Consider the following 24580-nt stretch of genomic DNA (forward strand, 5'->3'; position numbering starts at 1 on the left):
ACTAGTCAGATTTGCATATAACTAGTTAACGTCACATATAGAGCAAAGGATAAGCTTACCCTTCTGGAGAGCGTATAAGTGTCAGGGTGACAAATTAGCGTTATAAAATCGGTTGTGCAAAATTTTTCACACGTTCGGCTCTCAGGCTTAACCATCAGCAGAAAAGAGCAAAACAGAAGCGTTAGCTTACAACCATCAAAAGCAGCAATTGCTTAAGTTACATGTTCTACCATCCAATGTAATGTATGTACTGTATACCTCAAAAAAACACAGATGACCAGTCTCCTAAAAGCAATAGTAACTTAAAAAGCATAAGCATCTCACTTGGCATAGACAAAATCCTGGAGAATAGACATAAGGAAGGTCAAGCCCAAATTACTGGGTTTGAAGTGTGTGATGGCAACATAAGAGACCTATAATGAATATGCCACCTACAATTACTCAGACCTCCTCCAAGGAGAAACAGATGCTTAAAACATGAAACAGTGCATCTCAAGTACATGTATCACCAAAATTTCTTCAATTTTGAAATCAAAATTAAACTAAAAAATTAACCTCAGCACTGCAAGGCATTTGCAGTTCCACTACTGCCTTACACTTCTGGTCCCATTAACTTGATGAAAATGGACTTGGAAAATATCCACAGGACTGACTATCCTATGTGAGAAAGGGGGCTTTCAGGTGTAGAACCGAGCTGTTGATTCCATTTTATACATAAAATGAAATCAACACCTCAGGTGTAAAACATACCAATACACAATTACAATGAAAAAAACTTAAAAACTAACATATATTTGACAGCTCCATGAAAAATCTAACTTGGAATCTAAAGCAGTATTTTCGTAACAGCAACTCATCACTTTATAAAAGAACAGTAAAAACAGATAATAATTACATGCCAATCAATCTGTTAGAAACACCTGGAACCATCCTGGGTATTATGCAGAAATAATATGTACCAAGATAATATGTTGGACTAGAAAAGAACAGCACAGGAAATGTGAAAAACCTCAGCAAAGACCACATCAATTTGTCAGCACTGAACAATGGACTTCTGTCAGCAATTCAAGATTAGGTAATTGTGATGAGGAACTACTCAAAATATATCCTCAAATATCAAGGAATAGATGATGGCAGTTACACAGAGAACATAAGAAGTGGGTGTCATCATCAGTCCATATCGTAATTATGAAATCAAATAACAGCTTTGTATGACTAGAACAATGGTTGTGAGAAATTGGTACATTTGACACTAGGAGGGTTGGCAGTGGTGGTCCACAGACACACCGCAGTCTTGACTTTGAAGAGAACCTGAGGGTGAGTACTCAAAACATTGCCCATACCATATGCTTCTACAGCATGCAGGTCAGAATTCATTGTCTCTGCTGTGTGTGTACCATGAAGTGGTACATTTGAAAGTGCTCCGATCCTCAAACTGATCTTACATCCAAACAGTACATTTCTGGACATGGGTTCCTTATTAAAACTTCATCTAGTAAGTCCCCTCAACATCCCTAGAAGCCTGTAATAAGAATTTTGAATCACCTTGCTTATACAATCATTTCACTGTTGCAGAAAATTCAAAATTCAAAATTTACTTGGGCCAGCATAATAACTGCAACTGCACAATCTGGTGCAACTCATCTGAGATAACAGTGATCAATGAAGCAGAGGAAGTTACTTTCCTCGTCGACATTACTGTATCCAAAACCGATATTTACAAAACAAATGCACAACGAGAAGATGGCACATGAGGTACAATCCATTTGGAAACAGAATGAGTACCTCTATTTCCATCTATATATATATATACTCTGTGAACCAGTGTGAAGTGCATAGTAGAGAGTATGTCCCACTGTACGATTTATAAGGGCTTTTTCCCATTCCATTCACTTATGGGGAGTGGAATGTATGACTGTTTAAATGCCTCTGTGCATGCTGTAATTAAACTAATCTTTTAATCACAACCCCTACGGGAGCAATGAGTAGGGGGTTGTAGTATTTCGCTAGAGTCGTCATTTAAACCCGGTTGTTAAAACTTTGTAGGATTCCTCAGTATAGTTTCAGTCTCTCTTCAACAGTCTGTCAGTTCAGTTCTTTTAACATCTCCATGACACACTCCCACAAAGTCAAACAAACCTGTGACCATCCACGCTGCCCTTCTCTGTATACGATCAATATCCCTTGTTAGTCCTATATGGCATGGATGCAACACACTTGAGCAACATCTCCATTGTAGACTATTTGTGTTTCCCTAGTATTCTGCCAATAAACTTAAGTGTTCTACCTGCTTTATCCACAACAAATCTTATGTGATCTTTCCATTTAACATCTTTACTAAGTGTTACACCCAGATATTTGTATGAGTTTACCAATTCCAACTGTGACCCACACATATTATATTCATAGGATGCCATTTTTTCTGTGAAGTGGGCAGTTTTATATTTCGGAGCATTTAAAGTAAGTTGGCAATCTTTGCACCACTCTGAAATATTATCAAGACCTTTTGTGGCTTCATTCAGATTGCTTCATTGAAGATACCTACATCATCTGCAAAAAATCTGAGGTTATTACTAATTTCTTCTGGAAGGTCATTAATATACAACACAAACAGCAAGAGACCCAACACACCTCCCTTGGGTACACCCAAATGTTCTTCTACAACTGTCAATGACCGTGTGATATCGCATTAAATGTTTTTTAGAAATTGATAAATGGCTTCCAGAACATCATGTGAGAAAAGTCTGAGTTCGGTTTTACATGCTCAATATTTTTGAAATTCATTCTGGTTGGCATGGACGAGATCATTGTATTCGAGATACCTCATTATATTTGAGCTCGGAACATGTTCTAAGATTTTACAGTACATGGATGTCTAGGATACTGGATGGTAGTTCTGTGGATTGCTTCTTCTACCATTCTTGTGTACATGTGTGACCTGTGTTGTTTTCCAACTGCTGCGACATTTTTGTTCAGGGGATCTACAATAGATTATAGTTAAAAGAGGGGCTATCTCAGCTGCAAATTGGATACAGAATCCGACTGATTTTCTATCAGGTCCTGGGGCTTTGTTCAATTTTAACAATTTCACTGTTTTTTAACCCCTCTAACACTAATATCTATTTCACTCACTTGCAGTGGTATGAGGATTAAACTGGCACAGTACTTCCGCGTTTCTGTTTGTAAAAAAACATATGAAAACGGAGATACGTATTTTCTGTCTTGTCCATAAGTGACTGGGCATTATCTCTGGTGCCACTAACAGCCTTTACACAAGGCCAGAATTCATTTAGATCTTTCGACAACTGCTATGGTAGTCACTGAAGGCTTCATACATTGCTCTCTCTACAGCCAGTTGTGTTTCATTCAGCTTCTGTCTGTCTATAGCCCTATGCTTTGTTTTATACCTATGGAGGGTCCCTCCCATCATGAACTGCTTTGCTGGGTACATATCTATCCAGTGCATAGTCAAATATTCTTTTAACCTTACACCAAAGTTCTACATGCTCCTGAGCTGAGCTAAAGGATTCAAGTTGCTCACGAAGGTATGACACTATTGCTCCTTTGTCTACTTTGCTGAACATATAAATATTTCTACTCATTTTAGTGCCCTTTGTACTTAGGCATTCCCTGCTGCTATGACAGCCTCTTGGCCACTGTACCATTTCCGTTTTCGGATATGGATGTCCTCAAAGAGGAAAGGGTCTATTTGTTGCCACTAGAAGTAGTAATTTCAATCATGAGTGAGGTTTTGAATATCTATTCCAGGTAATTTACTGAAAAGATATTTAGTAATGTTTCACAGGATTTCTTGTCACTTCCACTGAACTGAAGTTTTCTAAAAAGTTTCAGTTACATTAGGAAGTAAGCTGGTGGTCAATAGGAGGATCCAATTATAATTTTATGGTCACACAATCTTTCATGCAATTTCAATTTCCATATTGGTGGATTTGAGTTTCCTGTCTACTGTAACAAAACACCATATCCATTTCACTACCCTTTCAGCACACCCTTAAATTTTCCCAAAATATTTCACTACTGTCAGCTTAGAAAGTTTTCACCATCTTTCTGTACCTAGTATTATGTGAGCTTCAATGCTTTTTTTCAAATGCTTCAAATGACAGCACTTCATTGTGAATGCTTCAGTAGTTAACCAATAGGATTTTAATATTCTCACCTGTAGGAGGCATTTCTCCAGATCTTACACTAATACTTCTGGGTTTCCTACAGCTGTAGTTATCTGGATTGAATGGAGAGTCATCTAATCCGGAAAAAAAAAAAAAAAACTTGTGTTCTCCATACACAGAAGTCAGCTACCTGGGTAGCTGCCTCTGATGTGTAGAGCACAACTGACCACTTAGAGAGACCCTAGAACTCTCAATCCAATGCCTCAGTCTTGGAAGTCACAGCTGAGCCTCTCAGAGAACTTTCACAGTCTCTAGTTCCAGCCCTCCACTCGACTCAGAATGAGGGACCATGATCTGTTTTTGGAACAGTACTGCAGACTGTGAGCTTCACTGAAATTCCATGAGCAAGGCTGATGTTTTCAACCTTCTCCGATAGTCACTAGACTGCTCAAAGTATCACCTTGGAGTCCAGATGACAAGCACTGTTTTCTCCAAAGTGTGCCACAATCAGTTTGTTACACACTGATTCCTCAATGGCTGCTGGAAGAGTCTCATTAACATGCTGAATGAGGCCCACAGGCATACAAACTGAGTGCACCTGCTGTTCTTTTCTATCTCTTGCTGCCATTGTGCCGTATATTTGAACTGCCGATGATTAACAGACTCCCATCCATTTGCTTTTGCTGCCCCTAGACACATGACACGAAAGTTTCCCAACAGGGGAAGTGAGTCTCACTGGCTCAGTTTCAGTTTCAGTGGAAGACAGCACCCTGAACTTGTTGGGTAGGTGGAGATGGGTGAGTAGATGGAGATGGGTGCAACATCCTGTGTTCTCCCTTATCCCTGTCTTCCTTATACAGGATGCCTAAACCTAGAATTGACATACCACTCACAGTCAAGTGGATGAGTAATGATGGGTCCCATATTCCCTGTAGGAGAGATAGTACTGCAGGAGAGAATAGTACTTGAGGCATCTTTGATCTCTGGTACACAACTCTCTGCAGCCCTCCAACAGACCCAGCTTCAAATCACTTACAGTACTCAGTGCGATTTGGAGCTGCTTATGAATTTACCCTCTAGTAATAATATATATACCAGCTTTATTGCAAAATGGACTGTATGGAGTCTACAGGACTCATTCTGGTGGAAACTACAGAAGGCAGCTGAAATGAACATCTGGAGAACAGTTTGTTTCTCTGATATCATATTTCGTGATAACTTGTTCAAGTCATTTATCATTACATCATACCATGTAAAAATGAGCAAGTCAATAAATAATAATAATAATAATAATAATAATAATAATGTAACTAAATCTCAAATTGTTTTCCTGGGAAAAGATCGCAGAAAAATTCTTGCTAAATAATCTAAGTTCTCCTTAACGAGTTTTGAGGACATGCAACAATAAAATTGTATTTGTGAAAGAAATCATTACCTGATCTTCACTTGGTCTTCTTCTCGCTTCAAGCAGTTATCCAAATGGAAATTTATATTCTTTTCTGGGATGTCAACACTGCATACTGGACAAGTAACTTTTCTTAAGGCTGGCTCTTTATTTTGTACATTTTTCTTGGGGCTGGTAAACATGGCTGGTATTTTGATGGATGATTTTGAAGTCGATGGTCTCCCTACAGCCAGCTGCGAGGGGACGATGATTTTTTGTGGAGTTACAACATTTCTTAGGTCATTATCTGATATTTCTTTCACAGTTGGGTTTGATATAATTTCTCTATTAAATAGTTCACAGTTACGTTTCTCTTCAGATATTATTGTAGCTTCCCGCTCACTTGGAGTACATTTTACTTGCTGCTTAATATTTGCAAGCTTATCATCTGCATCGTCTGCTGAAGTAAATGGAACTTCATTCAATGTCAATCTGTTATGGTTATGTAGCAGCATTGGCAAGAGTTTACCTTTAAACCCAACATACAAAGTGACAATGTCATCCAATATTCTATTGCATCGAAGATGAGACTCGAATGTTTCCTTCATACATGTTGGACATTCTGTTCTGTACCCAAGAGATTTTCTGATGCATAATGAACAATCTGGAACAGAATGCACACACATGGGAAATTCTTCTGTTGTAAAATAATTTCTGCAAAAATAACAAATAATCCAAAACATTTCCAGAATGCCAAGAAGTTTCAATGCAAAACATATTGTATCAGTAACTAAGGGATAAAACACTGATGTCTAGGAAACCTGATGGTATGACATGACCAGGACAGTCAGGAAACTACAGAGACAAATGAAAAGCTTAACTTGTTAGTGATAAATGAGCAACTTACCTAGCAGAACAATGGATTTAAGTAAATATGAAACAGAAGAAGCAATGCCAGGAGCTTTCAAAGGTAAGGTACAATCATTTAAGACCTAAGGAAAGAGAGATAATTGTTGAAAATTCTAAAAGGTGGAACAGATAAAGACCGATCACTTGTAGACGTGCCGAACTAATTAACATTTATAATATTTAACGACCTATAACAATCTGAATGTGAATGCATTTTTGCAGTTAATAACAAATATAAGGAATAAATGCACCAGCTTCAGAAATACAAATACAGTGCATTACAATTTCTCTTATTCCCACAAAATATTCTGTACTGTATCACAGCTTGACGGAATGCAATTACCTTCAAAGGCACTTATTCTAAAACAATTAATACTTTCCCCTCAAATGCTACAATCAAGAAAAAGAAAAAAAAATATGCTCATTGTGTCAATAAGCATGGCAGGATCACTGTCTTGGATTTTAGTTATTACTTTGAGGCAAACCAACTGTTACTGCCAGGTACTATGCAAAGTATGCTAGTGACATCAACTTGTGACTGTGAGTGGGATTCTGCAAACAGCAAGTCCATGTAATGAGCACTGCATGAAAGTGGCAGTTATATTGCATGCATAGCTGCAGTCAGAGCTGCATGGGAGAGACCAATTACTAGTTATGACTTTAACTTACACTGACAATCATAGAACTGCATGACCTCTAAACAGTAGTCGCAAGAGCCTCACATCCGGAACAGTGACGAGGTGCCCAGAACTTCAAGGGTCTCTCTCCCAGCACTTTGTGGAATTTGGAATGACCATGTCCATACACCTGATTGTCCACCATAGATCTTTCATCTCATCAATCTAACATTAACTGGTGTTGTGTAACACCCTTTTTTCCCAGTAAAAGAAGCACACACACTCGACAAAAATGTTCCTCTCTAAAATCATTCATATAATCTGGAGTAATGTTTAGTTTGTTGATATGTGCTAAACTCTATACCATGTCGAATTATCATTTTGCCACACGCCTTCGACAGTCATCACCACTTTCTCCTATCTTCGACTCTACACAAGAAAATGTGTGCTCAGAGCCCACATGTGTAATCTGTCAAGAGATACAACAGTGCCTAAGGGCCATCTTAGACTGGTGACAGCTTGGCAAAAAACTTTCCCATCTCATCTCAAGGGCATTCACCATTGCACAAAGACTGTATATCAGTTGTGTGTTCACTCCATGGCAAAAACTTTTAGTCAGGCCATTCCCACAAAAGTTCTAACATCATGTATATTGTTATCAAGCTGTTACAAGTTGAACTCTGATTTACAGCTGAGTGAGATTTGCAAAAGTTTTGAGACTTTCAGTGAGTTGCTTATTATTGCCTTAATATCAAGAGACTCTGTAATAAACACATTCTTCTTTTATAATTACTGGTGAAGGATGGGCTGTTCCTTCCAGCGTGCAAGTACACTGAATAGACTAAGAAATTATGAATATTTGCTCATTTCACCTCTGAAATGCCTCAACAAATATGCTCAAATGTGTGTGAATTCCCAAGGCACCAAACTGCTGAGGTCACTGGTCCCTAGACTTACACACTACTTAAACTAATTTATGCTAAGATCAGCACACATACCCACACCCGAGGGAGGATTTGAACCTCCGGCGGAGGGGGCCTCGCAATCCGTGACGTAGTGCCTCTAACTGTGCGGCCACTCCGTGCAGCAATGCCTCAACAAGAGTTTGCTCAAAGCATTATGTACCATACACGATTCCTACGCAGAGCTCAGAAAGCAGCCTCCATTTCAATTTACTTGATCTCCATTAGGTCTAGATTTGATCAATTGTGCATTGAATATGCACAGCATCCTTTCTCCTTCCCTGCCTTTTCCTACTATTGTATTCCACATCCCCCATCACAATTATTTTTTGTCTCCCTTAACACTCTGAATAATTTCTTTTATCTCATGGTATATTTCTTCAAAAATAGAGTAGAGCTGAATGCCCTTGGGAAAAATTATGGATGTAGTTCCCCCTTGCTTTAAGCCATTCACCGTACAAGCGCAGCAAGGTCATATTGGCTGATTCTATATCGTTACCAAACAGTTCGCTCTCTCATAGAGGCCTTCAATATACTCTTTCCAGCTATCTGCTCTCTCCTCTGCACTTAGTAGTGGAATTCCCATTGTACTCTTAATGTTGGTGCCCTTTCTTTCAGTTTCACTGAAGGTTGTTTTAACTTTTCTATGTGCTGAAACAGTCCTTCTGACGACTATTTCTCTTTTGATTTCTTCATATTTTTCCTGCAGCAATTTCACCTTGGCTTCCTTGCATTTCATCTTTATTTCATTCCTCAGTAACACATACTGCTGTATTGCTGTCTTTCCCTGAACATTTTTGTAGGTTCTTCTTTCGTTGATCATTTAGTGTCAATCAATGAACGACCTTCATCTAGCCTGTGTTTCGTGATCATTACTTTTTTTTTGTGCCTAAGGTGCCTAAGTTTCTAATTCTGATGGTGGAAGTTTTAGAAAGCACAGAAGTGTAGTTATTAACAACATTACTGAATACAAATACAGGCACTGTACAAACTATATTACCATGATAAAGACTAATGAAGACATACTGGCAGCTTTTTGAGAATATCTGGAAATGTAAGTGTTTAGGAGAACGAATAAGGTCCTCCCTCTGGGACAGGCCTGTATAGGAAAACAGACACAATCTCGCCAACGTGAATACTGCCTTGCCTACCACTGCCATGGGTAGGATTACAGCATTTTCAATAAGAATGCTATGCTAAGGGACAAGTGCTGTTATGGATGATGAACAATTAAATATAGAACATTAAAAAGAAAAAGGCTCTGTCAACATAGAGGGAACTAGCAGGTACTTCAGCTCATTAAGATTGTGTAAGACCGCAAAACTACTGGCATAAAACTATACAACTGACATATTTGGTTATCTCACACACGAAAAAAATCAAATTAGTGTACCTGACTACTTTGTTACTAGTGTCCACATCAAATTTATATTATTCAAATCAGCCGAAAGCATTAAAAAAGTTCACTATTAGTACAGTCCCTCAAGCAATGAACATGGGACACTGGTTGGTACTGTTCTGATCAGTTTAAAGCATTTTCAACGACATCATGAAATGAATCTCGTAGTGCTATTTGTGAATGCTTCTGATATAATTAAATGGTTTGCTGCTGACTGATCTATGTATCGATCTGTAGTGCCTTGATGCAGGCCAAGGAGCTGACTGGGGCATCTCTAACTTCTGGGATAGGATTTTAAAGGAGTTATGACAGTTCCTTTTTTGCTGGTTTCTGAAGAGATGTAACATTTTCTTGTTTATTTCTGGTAAAATTGAGTAAGTAGGTCACTGTAAATTCAACGGAACTTCAATTTCACATTCTCCAATTTTAGGTTTTTTGTGATTCTACACCATAAATTCGTAGACCGTGTGAAAAACCCATATGATCAATGCTAAAAGTTCCCCGGTTTTACATTTCTTGCTAGTAATATTTACCTCGATTCTAAGTTCTTACTCGATGTCTCGCTTGAATTCGTCCCATTGTCTTCCTATTGAGATTTGATGTGACTGAACAAGTTATAAGTGGCTCAAAAGACAGATGGTTTGCACCATGGGTGGTGGTGGAATTAGGGGAATATTTTACACAGTTGCAGAGAGGGGAGATGTGAGAGAGAGGAAATGCTGACGTAATCCACAACCGGTGTTGCCAACACAACTTGCAACATTTAGCTTCAGTGTGCAATTATGGTACAACTACAGCTACATTGCAGTAGTAATGGAAAAACAAGACAGTTGACGCAAAGTATTCCAGACTTAGTCAATACGTGACGAAGGGGCCCAGCCACCACCTTTTCTTGTGCCACATACAACTCAGTCTCATCTTTTTGCATGTATTTCTGATCTACTGTACTCAGCAACAACCTTTAAAATTCAAATACTGAATATGCTCAGTCATAATAGAGGAAACGTCGCCCATTTCCGGCTAGTGAACTTTTATTGGTTGGCAACCTGTTAAGTCACCACAACACACTAACACATGTAAAATGAGCTCTTCTATTGGATGTATGGAGTGGAGGAGATGCCGTTCAGTGATGGGAGTGCAGATGATGTACTATGACAGAGACATCACATGAAAATAGAACAAGAGTTTTGTGACAGCACATTTTAAAAACTTTCGTGTTCAACTCTGACATGATACAGTTGCAACACCAACACACACTACTCATATATATACCTTGCACAACACACACCACACAGAGCAGATCATAAAAGATTGGCAGCAGTGATAGAGGGCATGAAGTGAAACTGTAGCACCTATGCTTTCTTTCAAATTTATATTTTACACAGAGTATAGAAATTGACTGAGCCGACTTCCAATAAGGTTTTAATGTTTCTCTCATCAAGCTTAAAATAAAACTTTAATGATGGTGAGCATCTGAAACGTGCCTCATAAGAAAAGCATGAAACAATAACAGCAATGGTGACAAAGTATGTCACAAAGAAAATGTCCACTTTTATGCTTACAGTTTAACCACTTAGCTGCTGTGATGTTTTTGGTTTAATTCAACATGTTCATCTATTTTTTTTAATTTTATTTATTTATTTATTTTTTTCCCTGGGTTAGTACAAAGGACGATCTCTCAAAAATGCGTGTTTTGAATGTACAAGTTGTAGTCATAGCTTGTCAGAAAACAGCTCGATTACCTTGTACCCACACACCAACTTCAATTTTTGATGACTTTTTACTTGTTGTTTCACATCTGTGATCTTTTTAAGAACTGATGAAATGCATTGGCACAAATTATTGTATAAACATTGTATTTGACATTTAATTTTTTTCAATTAGACAGATTTCATAAAAATTATTGTTGAGCATTGTGATTTTTATTCATATTTGTCAATTACATGTATTTTTGTTCATATTTTGGTGGGTTTAAACATTTTCCTCAATTCTTATTTTAACTCAATTTTGCGTTTTTTTAAGTCTGGACAGCATGAAAACATAAAATAGGAGTTTCACGGTAATGTTAAACATCTTGTCTGATGTGGAATTAACAACTGTCAATTAAATCAAAGTTTCAATTGAAGAGCAATGATATCTCAAGAAATTACTATCTACTTCTATAATATGTGACATTATGCAATCAAGGTCTGCACTAAATGTGTCACCTGTATCCCTACATGATGTAAACTGGAGCCAACAATTTGGATTGTTTGGGGGAAGAGACCAAACAGCGAGGTCATCGGTCTCATCGGAATAGGGAAGGACGGGGAAGGAAGTCAGCCGTGCCCTTTCAAAGGAACCATCCCGGCATTTGCCTAGAGCGATTTAGGGAAATCACGGAAAACCTAAATCAGGATGGCCGGACGCGGTGGAGCCAACAAGTTTAAGTATTCATTTTATGAGTGATTTATAGATTTTTTGGACTGAAGTTACTTCGCTACTTTATAAATCACCATTAACATGGAACCAGTGGATGTTTAGAAAACTTTACTGCTAACAGAGATAAAAGGTGAACCACTACTGGATTAGTCTATTTCAGAATTCATTTCTAAATATAATTCAGTTTTTCAAGTTAATTTAAATCTGTTAATGTAAATGTTGTACTCTCTGAAAATGATGAAACCTGTAATAATGAAAAGAATAAGTATTTGGGGGGGGGGGGGGGGGGGCAAACAGAAGATGACATTCACAAATCATAAACGACAAGATACTCTTTTCATATATAAAAAAAATATTCTTTCAGACACCATGCAACAGAAATATTAACTGCTACTTCCTCTGCTTATTATTGTTAATACATAAATTATTATATCATGTGTAACACTACAACACTAAAATCTATAACAACCCATACTTACAGTTGTGAGAACACCCCGTCATCAATGCTGTACTTAAATATTCATAGCATATTCCACACCGAAGGAGCCTGTCTAGCTGCTGAAATTACCATGCCATGTATATTAGCAACAAAAAGCAAACCAAAGCAAATCCAGGAATTATTTACAATGTATTTACCTCTAGTCCAGACAATTCAACAGGCAATTTAGCAGCTGTCATTCTGTGAGTTGCTTTCCTCTGTTATCATAAATGCAGTGAGAATAAGACAGTCACAGTTCTGAAGCACACATGAAAAAGGGCAATATTAGGGAACATTATCAATGTTAATTTTGAAGCAAAGATATACAATATTCTACACGAAATAATTCAATATGTGACCCCAGTAAAGGTACTGAATTTTGATTGGAATGTATATAACAATACAACCACAATAATTACATATCAAACAATGTGTTGCTGGCTAAAATCTAGATCAGGACCAGTGGCAGTTACATGTTGTTTCTCTACCAATCATAGGTTGGCAATGTGTCAGTTTAATGTTGCCAGTGATATGATACTTTCATGCAAACCAATGAGAGGTAAGGAAAGAGGCAATGAATTTCTAACAGTGAAATAGAAATCATTCTCTTCTTTGCCACTGCCACAATTATTTGACTGTTTTCTCCAATATGTTATTAATGAGGTTGTGGTTAAGTTGTAATGTCACACTTTGGTTGCGAGGTGGTGAAGCCAATGAATGTGAAAGCTAAAAATCTGATTTCGGTGACAGTTTAATTTGTAACTTAGTGCTAAGCCTAGGTTAGGTTGGAATACGACAGTTTTACTCACAAAAATTAGATTAATAGTCTTTGTTGTCACATCCCCACCCCCTCCCCCCTGAACATTTTACGAATAACAAGGCAATGGTTTGATTGGGAGCTAACATCATAATAGCACATCTTGGTTATCAAAATTTGCCTATTTCTTCTGAAGGTGTTACCAGACACCAGCACTGTTAATAAAACATGCTAATTCTAAGAGACTTTCATGACAGAACTCAGTCAACACAATAGGAACCATGCTGTGTTATCAAAAATCATGAGTTCTGCAGTTGTGTTGGTCCACAGGTAATCACTGCACTTGTTTACATTTACCACATAAGAAAAATATAAATGTACAAATGTAATAATTGGTAGCAGTCTTCCTTTTTAAATACCAAGAAACATAGCAAACTTAGTTTTCAAACCAACATATATATTTAGCAGCAGCAGCAGCAGTAGTAGTAGTAGTAGTAGTAGTAGTAGGTTTCAAAATATAATTAAATAAATAGTCAAGGCAAGGATCTGAGTTCAGATTCTGGAGCATCAGACAGAATCTGCTGGAAAATATAAAAACAGTGCACTTTCGCTACTCTGAAACATATCTCTTCTACCGAACTAGTGCACATAGCTCTTAAGGTATGCATTTCGGAGCTCACATTTACTACAAAATTTTTTCTTGTTTTGGTCCATACTACCCCCTACCAAAAATTTGGAAAGCAAAGAGCTTGCTTTAGAAGAAATTTATTTCACAGTATTGAAGATGAAGACGTGCTCATAGCTCGTACAGTATTATTTTAGGGCCTACGCCTACCAGATTACCTTTTTTTTGCTTCAGATTACAGATGATCATTCCTGTCATATCACTAAATACTGAACTTTCCTCCTGGGACACACCGTACATGCGAATAATTTTTTCCATAAAAAAAGGGTCTGTCAAATGATAATGCAGAGTCAATTTTGTGCTTATTTACAACATAAATTGAACAAAACATCAAAGCAATTGTGAAAACAATGGAGTGTCATGTTCCAAAATAAACTGTGTAAATAATGTTTCTGTAAAAATAGGCTGTTGTAATTACATTTGTTAAATATAATGAACATCTGTGAAACATATGATGTTAACAACTGCTCACTCTCCCCCCTTGGGCCCTTACATAGTCACAGTGAGGTGTTTACAGCCCGCTGCACTAGCAAGTCTGTACATCCTTGGTTTAATGCAGGGGCGGGCAAACGCTGCACGCGACTCATGAGCACACAGCGCTGCACGTGTGCTGCTCATGTGCAATCGTCAAACGGGACAGTGCCGACAGCCTGCAGGTTGCGGCAGTGTAGTACCAGGCTAAGCTCCGGACGTTGACGTGAAGCGACCACTACGTAGTGAACGTTGTATTTCAATAACCGGAAAATGCAGAGTGAATCAAGGAAACGGAGAATTGGAGATTTGCTATCTTTTAAAAAGGAATGGGAGAATCATTTGTTCTCTGTGGAAAAACGTGAAAATTGGAAATGTATAATATGTGACAGTGTTCTCGCTGGTGAGCGGAAGTTTAATATTGAACGCCATTATAATAAATTTCAGTATGTTGCCGTTCTTAGTGCAATAAAAGAGGAATTTCTCAAGCGATTTGGGGATATCTCTTACTTATCCCAAGGTTTTGAATAGTTCTCGAGAGAATCTGGTTTCTGTAGATGATATTCATCTCAGTTTGCAAATGGAATTAATAGATCTACAGTGTAATTCTCGTCTGAGAGACAAGTTCCTTTTGGCAAGACGTGTAATAGATTTTTATCACAACTTTCCACAGCAAGAGTTTCCTCATCTCCATCGTGAAGCCATGAAGATAGTCAATGTTGGGCTCGACATACTTTTGTGAGAGTGTTTTTTCTGTTATGAAAATTAATAAGTCTCGGTTAAGAGCAAACATCAGTAATGAAAATTTACGTAACTGTTTGCGTTTGTCTGTATGTAGAAATTTTGTTCCAGACGTTAAACGTATTGTAAACTCCACCTGTGATAATTAAATAAAACGTATCATAGGTAATAGGTACTCTTTCAAACCATGATTACTTTCAAGCACTCCTACTAACCTTATTCCTTCATTTAATAGAGCAGGCCAGGAAACAAAACGCATTACAGGGGAAGAAGCGGAGAGACGGTATGGTGGGGAGGGGTGAGAAGCGGGTGGCCAGCTTGCCCCTGTGTGCACACAGAACACCTATTAACTGCACACGTGCATGTGCACCGCACACGTGCAGAATTCCTGCCCGCCCCTGGTTTAATGGGTCCATGGAAAACATAAATTAGGCTGATCATACAGAGGTGTAAATGCTAATTATTTAGAGTCTAGTATGCTACCTACTGTCCCACCTGTCTCAATACTATCTGTACTGATCTTTTCTCAGTCAGCTTTCTGAAATAGATTGTAGTTCCCAACTGCTGTTCCACCATAGCAACAATCAAGCCATTTCCATGTTAACATAAACCAGTTTGCTCACTGCGCAGCTACAACAGGTTTATACAAATATTTTCACAGAATCAAATAATAGCACACCACCACTACTGCTGATGACAGACTGGGAGCTCTAGATCTCACAGGGCAGTCAAGTGCACACAATAAATGTATGGTAATGGTTGGCAATAAATGACGGATAGTATAACAGCACAGAGAAAGAGGTAACCTGGAGCACTGATGGCAAATCACAGCTACAATATATCCAGGAAGTTTTTCTAGAAGATTCTATTGCACATTAGTGCACGAACTCACTTATAACTCAACATGTTGTACAGAAGGAAAGGATGCATTTCAGTCAGCGTTCAGAGAGGAAAACGAACTACAAAACTACCCAATGAGATAGCACGAGAGACTAGGAAATAGCTTACTGGTGAGTAACTGAAACATACAACATAAATAACAGTAGTTAACAGAACTTCAGGTGTCCACCCAGGTCCCAAAATAAGTTCTCCCTGATATTACGGCAAACAGAAATTTTGCCATTTTCTTGTGTTTCCTGATAACTGCTGCTCTACTTGAGTCAGCATTCTATATAAGCTGGCTGTCAACCCCCCCACCCCCACAGTTCCTGTTGCCATCCATAAAGCTGCTAGGGGAGGTGGTGAAGTCATCCAGCTGTGAATTGTGGTCCCAGTTCTCTGTTCTACCACCATCAGGTGCAAATGTTTTGCTTTTCTGCAGCTCAGTTCAGGGTTCCTTGCCTATCTCTGTTTGCTAGATCATCTTGGACCTTAATTTCAATGGCCTCTTTAATCAGGCAACACCAGAAGCAAAAAGATTATCTAAGAATCATGGATTTGCTGTATCCGTAGTATGGCCAGCTTTTATACTAAGGTAGACCACAGCTAATTTGAGGGTCTGGTGTACTTCAGAGTAGTGTCTATGTTCGCAGCTCCTCTTGTCTAACGTGTGTACAGTTTTCCCAATGTTTGCCTTGCCACATTGGTAGGGGATTTGGTAGACCCCTGGTTTGTCATGGCTTAGATCATCCTTTACTGCACCCAGCAGTGTCAAGATCACAGGGGGAGGCAGAAATACACATCTGACATTGTGTCACTCCAAGATTCTACTGATGTTTCTGTTGGTCTAGCTGACAAATGGCATATACACTATTGGTTTGTGTTTTTCTGTTCCTTCTTGCTGTTGTCTAGGTACAAGGTGTTTAAATATGCGCTTTATCTATTTGTTGCTCTACTCACTCCTTCAGAATGCTATTTCCACGTGTTTCAGCTTTTGCGCCCTAAAACTACAATAAAAAATAATAAATAAATAAAACATGCTTCAGCTCAATTGGAAGACTGTCTTGGATGCAAATGGATCACACCCTGTGAACCAGTGTTAGCGAAATACCTTCATGCAGAGAGTTGTGATGACTACTGAAGGTGTGTAGGTACAGATCATTGTGTGTAGGCTTTCTGTACGCACTGTGTCCCAGCCTGCCATCTGGTTTCCATTCCACCAAGATGTCAAGAAACAGGAGTGTGCAATCTTGTTTCACCTCGATAGTAAATTGTATGTTAAGCAAAGTGTGGTGAGGTGATTGAGAAATTAACCTAAGTTGTCCTTAGTTTGTGTCATCCACATCATGGTAGAAACATGTTGATTTGTCCGCCCCTTGTAACTGAGTGATCTGCGCTACGGAATATCATACCTAATGGCCCGGGTTTGATTCACAGCTGGGTTGGAGATTTTCTCCGCTCAGGGACTGGGTGTTGTGTTGTCCTTATCATCATCATTTCATCCCCATTGAGACACAAGTCACCAAAGTGGCGTCAACTCGAAAGACTTGCACCAGGCGAACGGTCTACCAAACGGAAGGCCCTAGCCGCACAGCATTTCCAGTTCCATGTTGATTTCAACTGGTCTTGAGCCACTGTCTCTCCTTGAAATCTTCCTTGACCAAGTTCACCATGATTCTGACACGGGGCGCCCTGTGGCAAAGCTATCAGATTTTTCATAAGAATTTCCACCAAGCAGGTAGTACATTGAGATGATCAAAAGCTCAAAGACTCTGTCAGTTTGGTTTTGAACTTCAGACTTATCAATTCCTTGGAATCCTTTAGTGATAACTTGGTGAAAGAGGACACCACATCTAAATTCATCAGCAGGTCACTTTTGTTGTTGAGGTGAAGTTCTTGTGGATGATGTACAAAGTGAATGTGACACTGACAGACGGACTAAGGAGAGCGACCAGTTGTTTGACAAGCCATATGTTGTTACTCTTACATTGCTGACTATAGACCAAAGGGGGCTGCCTTGTTTGTGGACATTTGGCAACCCATAAAGTTGTCACAGAGCAGCAGCTCATAGCCGTGGTGGGTGTATGGCACATTTCACCTTACTTCTTGACACAGTCTCCTTTGAATGATATACAGTTGGTGTGACGATCCTACAGCTTTTTCATCCCACTAGAAACATAGGTTCAGTCAAACTTTGCAAAATACTTGTTGACTGTAACTAGCACTTCCTCATTTGATGAAAATTTCTTCCCAGCAAGCAAAAGCTTCACAGGATGAAATCATTTGGGGCTGTTGAATAGTGTGAATTAGGAATCAACTGAAAGCCCAATTCATGCACTTTCGTCATTGTTATTGCTGATTTCTGTGATGGTGCATTACCCTGGAGAAAGAGCACTTTTTAGCATGCAAATCTTGGCCTTTTTTCAGGCAATGCCAAGTTGCAAATGATTCGACAATGAAGCACAATAGGGTCCAGTTACGGCTCTGCCTTTTTCCAAGCAATCTATGTGGAGCTGACAAAATGGTCTTTGCCTTCTTCACTGCACTTTCACTGGCCTCTGTCCATTGTTTTGACTGCCATTTTGACTCTGCTGTGTAATGATGGATCCATATTTCATCAACAGTTGCAAATTGGCACAAAAAGTCTTGAGGAATGCAATTAAACACCACAGGCATTATGCTGAAATGTTGTAGTGGGTGCACTTTTGGTCAACAGTGAGCAACAGCGGTGCACAACTTCTTCATAGCCAATTCTCCATACAGGATATTACGCATTCTGTCAGTTGAGATACCTACAGTCCAAGCTATTTCATGAATTTTAATTAGGTGATCTTGCATTACCACATCATGGATTTTGTCAATAGTTTTCTTTGTGGTGACTCAACTGGATGGCCAGAGCACGTTTCATTTTCGGTGCTTGGCCGACCACCTTTAAGTTCATTAATCGAAAAGTAAATCGTCTTCAATAATGATGCAAAGTCTGTGTGAACTTCATCCAGTTCTGTTTTGATTTGTACAGCAGTCCAACCCTTCACATGAAATAGTTTAATAACAGCATAAAACTCGGTTCTCAAACACAGTCGATACATTGACCAATTCAGACAGCTGTCAACAATGAACTGTATGTTGAACATTGTTCAAATTTTCATACGATCTTTGGAATACTCAAGCTTACCAACCAGGAAGGCACAACAAAAATGTTCCAGTCTATCATGGAAATTTACTAGACTTGTCAAATCTCCTTCATAAGAGTGCTGGAGCGATACCAACAGTTTCTTGGAGGTGGTATCCAGGCAGTGACAAGTATAGTGGATTCTCTGTCTTGTGAGTGCCAAACTGTCTCATTTTGTGATACAAATGACTGCTGCAGTCCTGATATGGCAAGAAATCTTCGCAGTACTTTCGATATGAAAACTGTCAAGAAACTTTGAGCATGAGCTGCTCTGTGACAACTGTATGGGCTGACAAAAGTCGACAGAGAGCATACCACTGTGGTCCACAGTCAGCAACACAGGAACAGAAACATATGGCATGGCCAAATGCCTGTCTACTCTCCTGAGTCCATCTTGGGGGAAATGCCAACATCACATCCATTATTCTACTTATTTTGTAAATCAATGAGAATTTCACCGCAATGATAGTGACTTCTCAGTGACTTTTTGACACTTTTTTTCTCAGTGATTTTTTAACCAGGGTACCACGAAAGGAATCCATAGAATTGGTTAGTACGAAATTCGAGACCAACATCTTTGTACAGGTCAACTTAGTTACTGTTGGATGTAAATTATTATGAACAGATGGACAGCATCAACACTGCACTATCTCTGTTGCCAGTTGTGGCAAATATGTCCATGAAATCAGTATGTTTCAAATGTTATGTGATAATGATATATTTTGTCTTTCAGCCACATGGACAGGTCAGCTTAGGTGAATTTCTCCATTGCCTAAACTCCTTTCACCCCGACACAATTTTACTATGGAGGTGAAAAAGGATGACGCTGTCTTCTTTCTTGACGTCCTGGTGAAATGGAAACCACATTGCAAGCCATGACACCGTGTACACGCAAACCCTGCACACTCTGACTCGCAACTGCACGCCTCCTGTACTCACAATAGTTACTATCACAAGTGTATTTTACACACACTGGCTCACAGAGTGCAATCCATCTGAGACAAAGGCAGCCTTCCAACTTAACTGAAGTGTGTGGAAACAGTACCCTGAAGGAATGGGTACACCAACAAGTAGATAGGGCATGCACTATGGGTTGTACCTAGACATAAACATGAAGCAAATCAGGAGCACAAATCACTAACGATTGTGCATTCTTTTTGTCGGTAGTAGCTTCAGAAAAATCAACAGAATTTTGGAATGAGAAAAAGGTCTAATTAGCAAAGATAGTGTCCTACAACTGAGTCAGGTGTGGAATCCTGCATCGTGGTGAGAAAAAGCAAAGCATTCCCATACAGTGAGGTCTGCACTTGATGGTGATAATGCAGAGACTGGGGTGAACAGTTTGCAGTTGGGGATCGTCACCCCTACAACCACCCAATGCAGCAGCTGCACAGACAATGTCAGTAGCAGAGTGGAGGGGGTAAAGTCCAACACCTACAGGAGAGGAGCAGAGCAGCAGTCATCAGCAACCACCTGAAGATGGTAACAAGTCTGTTTGAGAAAATATCATGGAGAACTTACAATGTGTCCCAGATAGACACTCAAGAAATCTACAAGTTGTAAATATACCAAAAAAACATCATATAGAAAAAGTTGTAGTTGTGTTGTAATAGTACTATTGGTGTTTAAAGAAGTCCAGTGAAGGGAAGTTGGACCTGCAGTTGTACTAGTGAATCGGCTCACTGCAATAAAAAACTATTTGTCACTCCTCTTAAAAGAGCACACTTATCACTTTGGAGCACTGTAGATGGCAGAGAACAGGTGCCAGGTGGTCATATGACTTCATCATGGCCATGAAGTGGTACATGTGTACCAGATGATCATATGGAATCAGCACAATACAATGGGTTGACAAGGAGATGTGACATAATGGCAGAAGGATCACTCCAAATCAAATCACCCAATAATTCTATGATTTGTAACACGTCTCTCTCTCTCTCTCTCTCTCTCTCTCTCTCTCTCTCTGTGTGTGTGTGTGTGCGTGTGTGTGTGTGTGTGTGTGTGTGTGTGTGTGTGTGTGTGTGTGTGTTTTACTCAGACTAAAACTTTTTTCTTAATATTACATTTTCGATGTAGTGATGTTCTGGTAACTTGGCTCTGCACAATTTCCTTGCTGAGGGGTACTTATATACAGGAATATATGAAGTTTTGATTTAGAATTTTCTTCATACATTGAGAGAGGCATATAGTTAACAGAAAACAATTAATTAAGCAGTTAAAGTTACAAAAAATACTAATGTATGTCATTTTCCGACTACAGGAAAAATTACAAGGGCACTGAAAAATACTTATATCACATTTCTCCAACCTCCTGGGAATCTAGTTTTGGTCTTAATCCCCAAGGTTGAGAATTTGACACAACTATTTGGGAAGCAAGTGTGATAACTACATACAAGAGGATGGCCTAAGGATGCGACTGTGTACCAAACCCAGTAGCCAGGCAACAATAAAAGGTAATTGTGACTGAAGACACAAACATATACTTTTTCAGTACTGTATAACATGCTGTTATACCCATAATATCTCAGGAATAGGTAATTCTCAAGGTTGTTGACTTTCTAATATAATAATATTAATGGGTTTTCTACAAATGGACACACAAATAAATTGCATATTAAAAACTACTACTTACTGTGAGGGAAAAAAGTGCAATTTCCAGTAAGTTCATCCAGGCCTGACATCCAGTGCCTCAGACACAGTGGTATTAAATTAGCATATTTAAATATCAGTTACTGTAGGCAGACAAATTATTTGTGAAAAAATTATTTCATTTTATTAATTCAGTAATTTTTGAAAGACTGTAATATATTGGATTTATTTGTGAATCTAACCACCTACTCACAGTGGTAAGAAAGTATTTTGTGTGCCTGCAGTAGCTTGCCCAAAACCTATACAGACATGAAAGCAACGTAACAATCACTGACATTCAACAGTTAGCCCATTTGCATCATTTGCTCTTTGTCTTTCTGAAATACAGGTCATATTTTCTGGCGGCCAAGCCATTTATCATCCAATTTGTAATGAAGTATGCTTTTAAATGAAATAGTGCTCAGTTAATTACAATTGAAAATATAGATTCACATAACATAAGAAAATTATTTACATCAAGTCATTTGGTGACCTAAACTTCAGTAAAAACTCTTCAAAAATTTTCAATGATGAATGAAGACCAACAACATTTGGCATTCCTAAGATCCACAAGAAGATCAAGAAAGAACTATAAGTGCAAGAAGAATCTATGTAAAACACAGCAAAAACCGTGTACAGCATGTCATAAGATTTGTGAACAAAAAACTGAAATCAGTGAAGGAAATGACAGTAATGCAGGTAAGTGGGAGGTGGCATTTCATGTGCCAGTACTAAAAAGTCAAAATATTGAGAATGCAAATAAAACTTTGAAAGATTTGTATTGCTCTCCCTTAAAACTTCAATCCATTCCAAATTGCAGCAGCAAGGCCTCATATGGCAAACAGAAGCTAGAAATAGTGGAGCATGTTTTGGGGAAAAAGTGTACCAGGCAGATTACAGTCTCAAAATTTCTGATAGTAGGGATGATGAAACTATGGAAATACGGAAGCGTCCGATCCCTCCCGTCTGCTTTGACCCATGACATCACAAATATGGCGGAAACAAAAACAAACACACACACTTTCCACAAGAAGCCTAATGACACTAACAGGACAAGCGCGGGAAATGGGGTGTTTTGGATGGGGGGGGGGGGGGGGGGGCAAACTAAATATAAACAAATTTAGACGTCTTGCGTAGCTACAACGTGTAAGTGAAGACAGCCCTGCATGAATACCCACCCACCTCCCCAGGCGTCGTAACCCCTGCAACCCATAGAAGATAAAGATGCTTCAGTAGCTGATTAGTGTTTTTTGTCTTTTTTAAAAAAAAGATCTCACAGGATAGAACAAACAGATCAGAAAGATAAATATAATAAACTAAAACAGAAATTGGAGGAAACAGATAATTAAAATAAGTAATAAGCGTTTGTAAATTAAAAAAAAAAAAAAAAAAATCTCACGAGATAGAACGAACAGATCAGAAAAGTAAACAAAATGAGATAAAACAGAACTGGAGACAGCCACACTCAAACCAAACTCCACGCCGTCATGACGTCACACACGACAACACCCTTATGTCACGGGTCAAAGCCGACGCGTGGGATCGGACGCTTCTGTCGACCCGAAACTATTAAGAAACCCAAAAATTCTGATGGGATAATATCGTTAATAAAAATGGTTTGTGTAAGAAGATCTTGTTTTAAACGGTATAACCCAAACATTAATATTGCTTTTTCCAAATTTTGTTCACTAAGACGAAAGTGGTGTATTTTAACTGACACTGCAGGTACTCAACGGTACGTGTCTGTGGTATCCACCAAAATGTGAAACTGCTTTTGGATATGGAACGCTCTGAAGAAACATGTAAAGGACTTATAGAATTTCTTGTATGTAACTCGGAAAACTACAACTGTCCCAGTGATGACAAACTGTCAGACTTTTAGTATGTAAAATTAGCTTAGCAAAGTTGCCGATAAAGAAATCGAGTACAGCCAGTGAGTTACCAAAAACTATAAGACAGAACTGTTAAAGAAGTCTGTAACTGTTATTGAATACTTTGTAACAAAATTATAGGCACTTAAACCTGCAGTTATTTATATTTATTTATTTATGTCTAAGTGTCAAGTGAGATCCCTGAAAAAAAATTGAAAGAAAATCTAACCTCTGAAAAAGCAATTCTGTTAATGGACTCTCCTGAAAAGTACAGTTTTGTAATTCAGAATGAAATCCCGAGTTACTACTGGACATAAAGCAGCTGTACAATCCATCCTGTTTGTGTTTATGTGATAAATGTGGGAAACAAATTGGTAATAGTAAACCACTACTTTGCAAGTAATGATATGGAGCATGATGTAGGATTTATAAAAGCTACTCAGAAAGAAGTGGTTGGCTGAGCATTAAATATAAAAATGGGAGAAGCTTTAAATATTGTGTGAACACAAAAATGTTTTTTCTACTGACACTGAAGATTCCTTTTCTTGTGACTAGCCATGGTATGTCTATGTGTAATGGATTAGAAGGAATTGTAAAACGTGTATTGAGGATGATGTACAAATAACAACTGCATCTGGCATTTACAATAACTGCAAAGGCTAATATTGGGTGTGATGCATAAAACATTTAGGAACATATATCGACCGAGACAAACTGGAAAGACCACATAACTGGTCTCTCACAGACACTGAGTTCTGCACGTTTTGCTCTGAGAATTATCTCTTATGTTCACTCTTCAGGTGGTGCTAGAATGGATTACTTTGGTTACTGCCAGCCCCTTGCAACTTATGGAATAATTTTCTGGGGTAAATTTAATAGCTGATTAAATGAAATTTTTGCATTACAGGAAAGGGTTATCAGAATCTTGTCACATAGTTTGGCTAGGGCTCAATGCAAGCCCCTATTTAAAAATTTGTGTTTGCTTACTGTACCCTCCTTGTACGTATCCAAATGGGTGTTGATGACAAGACTTGGAGACCTGCTAACCAACTTATAATACTCAAAACTGTGGGTCCGTC

General features: G+C 38.6%; 1 protein-coding gene across 4 annotated transcripts in view; it reads right to left on the reverse strand.

Annotated features, from left to right (window-relative positions):
• The window catches only part of LOC126185077 (E3 ubiquitin-protein ligase RAD18-like), a 110837-nt gene that overhangs the window by 80138 nt on the left and 6119 nt on the right, over positions 1 to 24580 (reverse strand). For 3 of the 4 annotated variants that reach the window (XM_049927882.1, XM_049927873.1, XM_049927865.1), the window contains exons 2-4: positions 12456 to 12555; positions 12299 to 12377; positions 5563 to 6175 (exon numbers count right to left, since the gene is read on the reverse strand). In XM_049927882.1, coding sequence (XP_049783839.1) covers positions 5563 to 6175; positions 12299 to 12377; positions 12456 to 12497 — 734 coding nt within the window. In that variant the 5' untranslated portion in view covers positions 12498 to 12555. The remainder of the gene's footprint in view (positions 1 to 5562; positions 6176 to 12298; positions 12378 to 12455; positions 12556 to 24580) is intronic. The other variant, XM_049927890.1, reaches the window with a different exon arrangement.

This window comes from Schistocerca cancellata, chromosome 1, assembly GCF_023864275.1.
Source record: "Schistocerca cancellata isolate TAMUIC-IGC-003103 chromosome 1, iqSchCanc2.1, whole genome shotgun sequence".
NCBI lineage: Eukaryota > Metazoa > Arthropoda > Insecta > Orthoptera > Acrididae > Schistocerca > Schistocerca cancellata.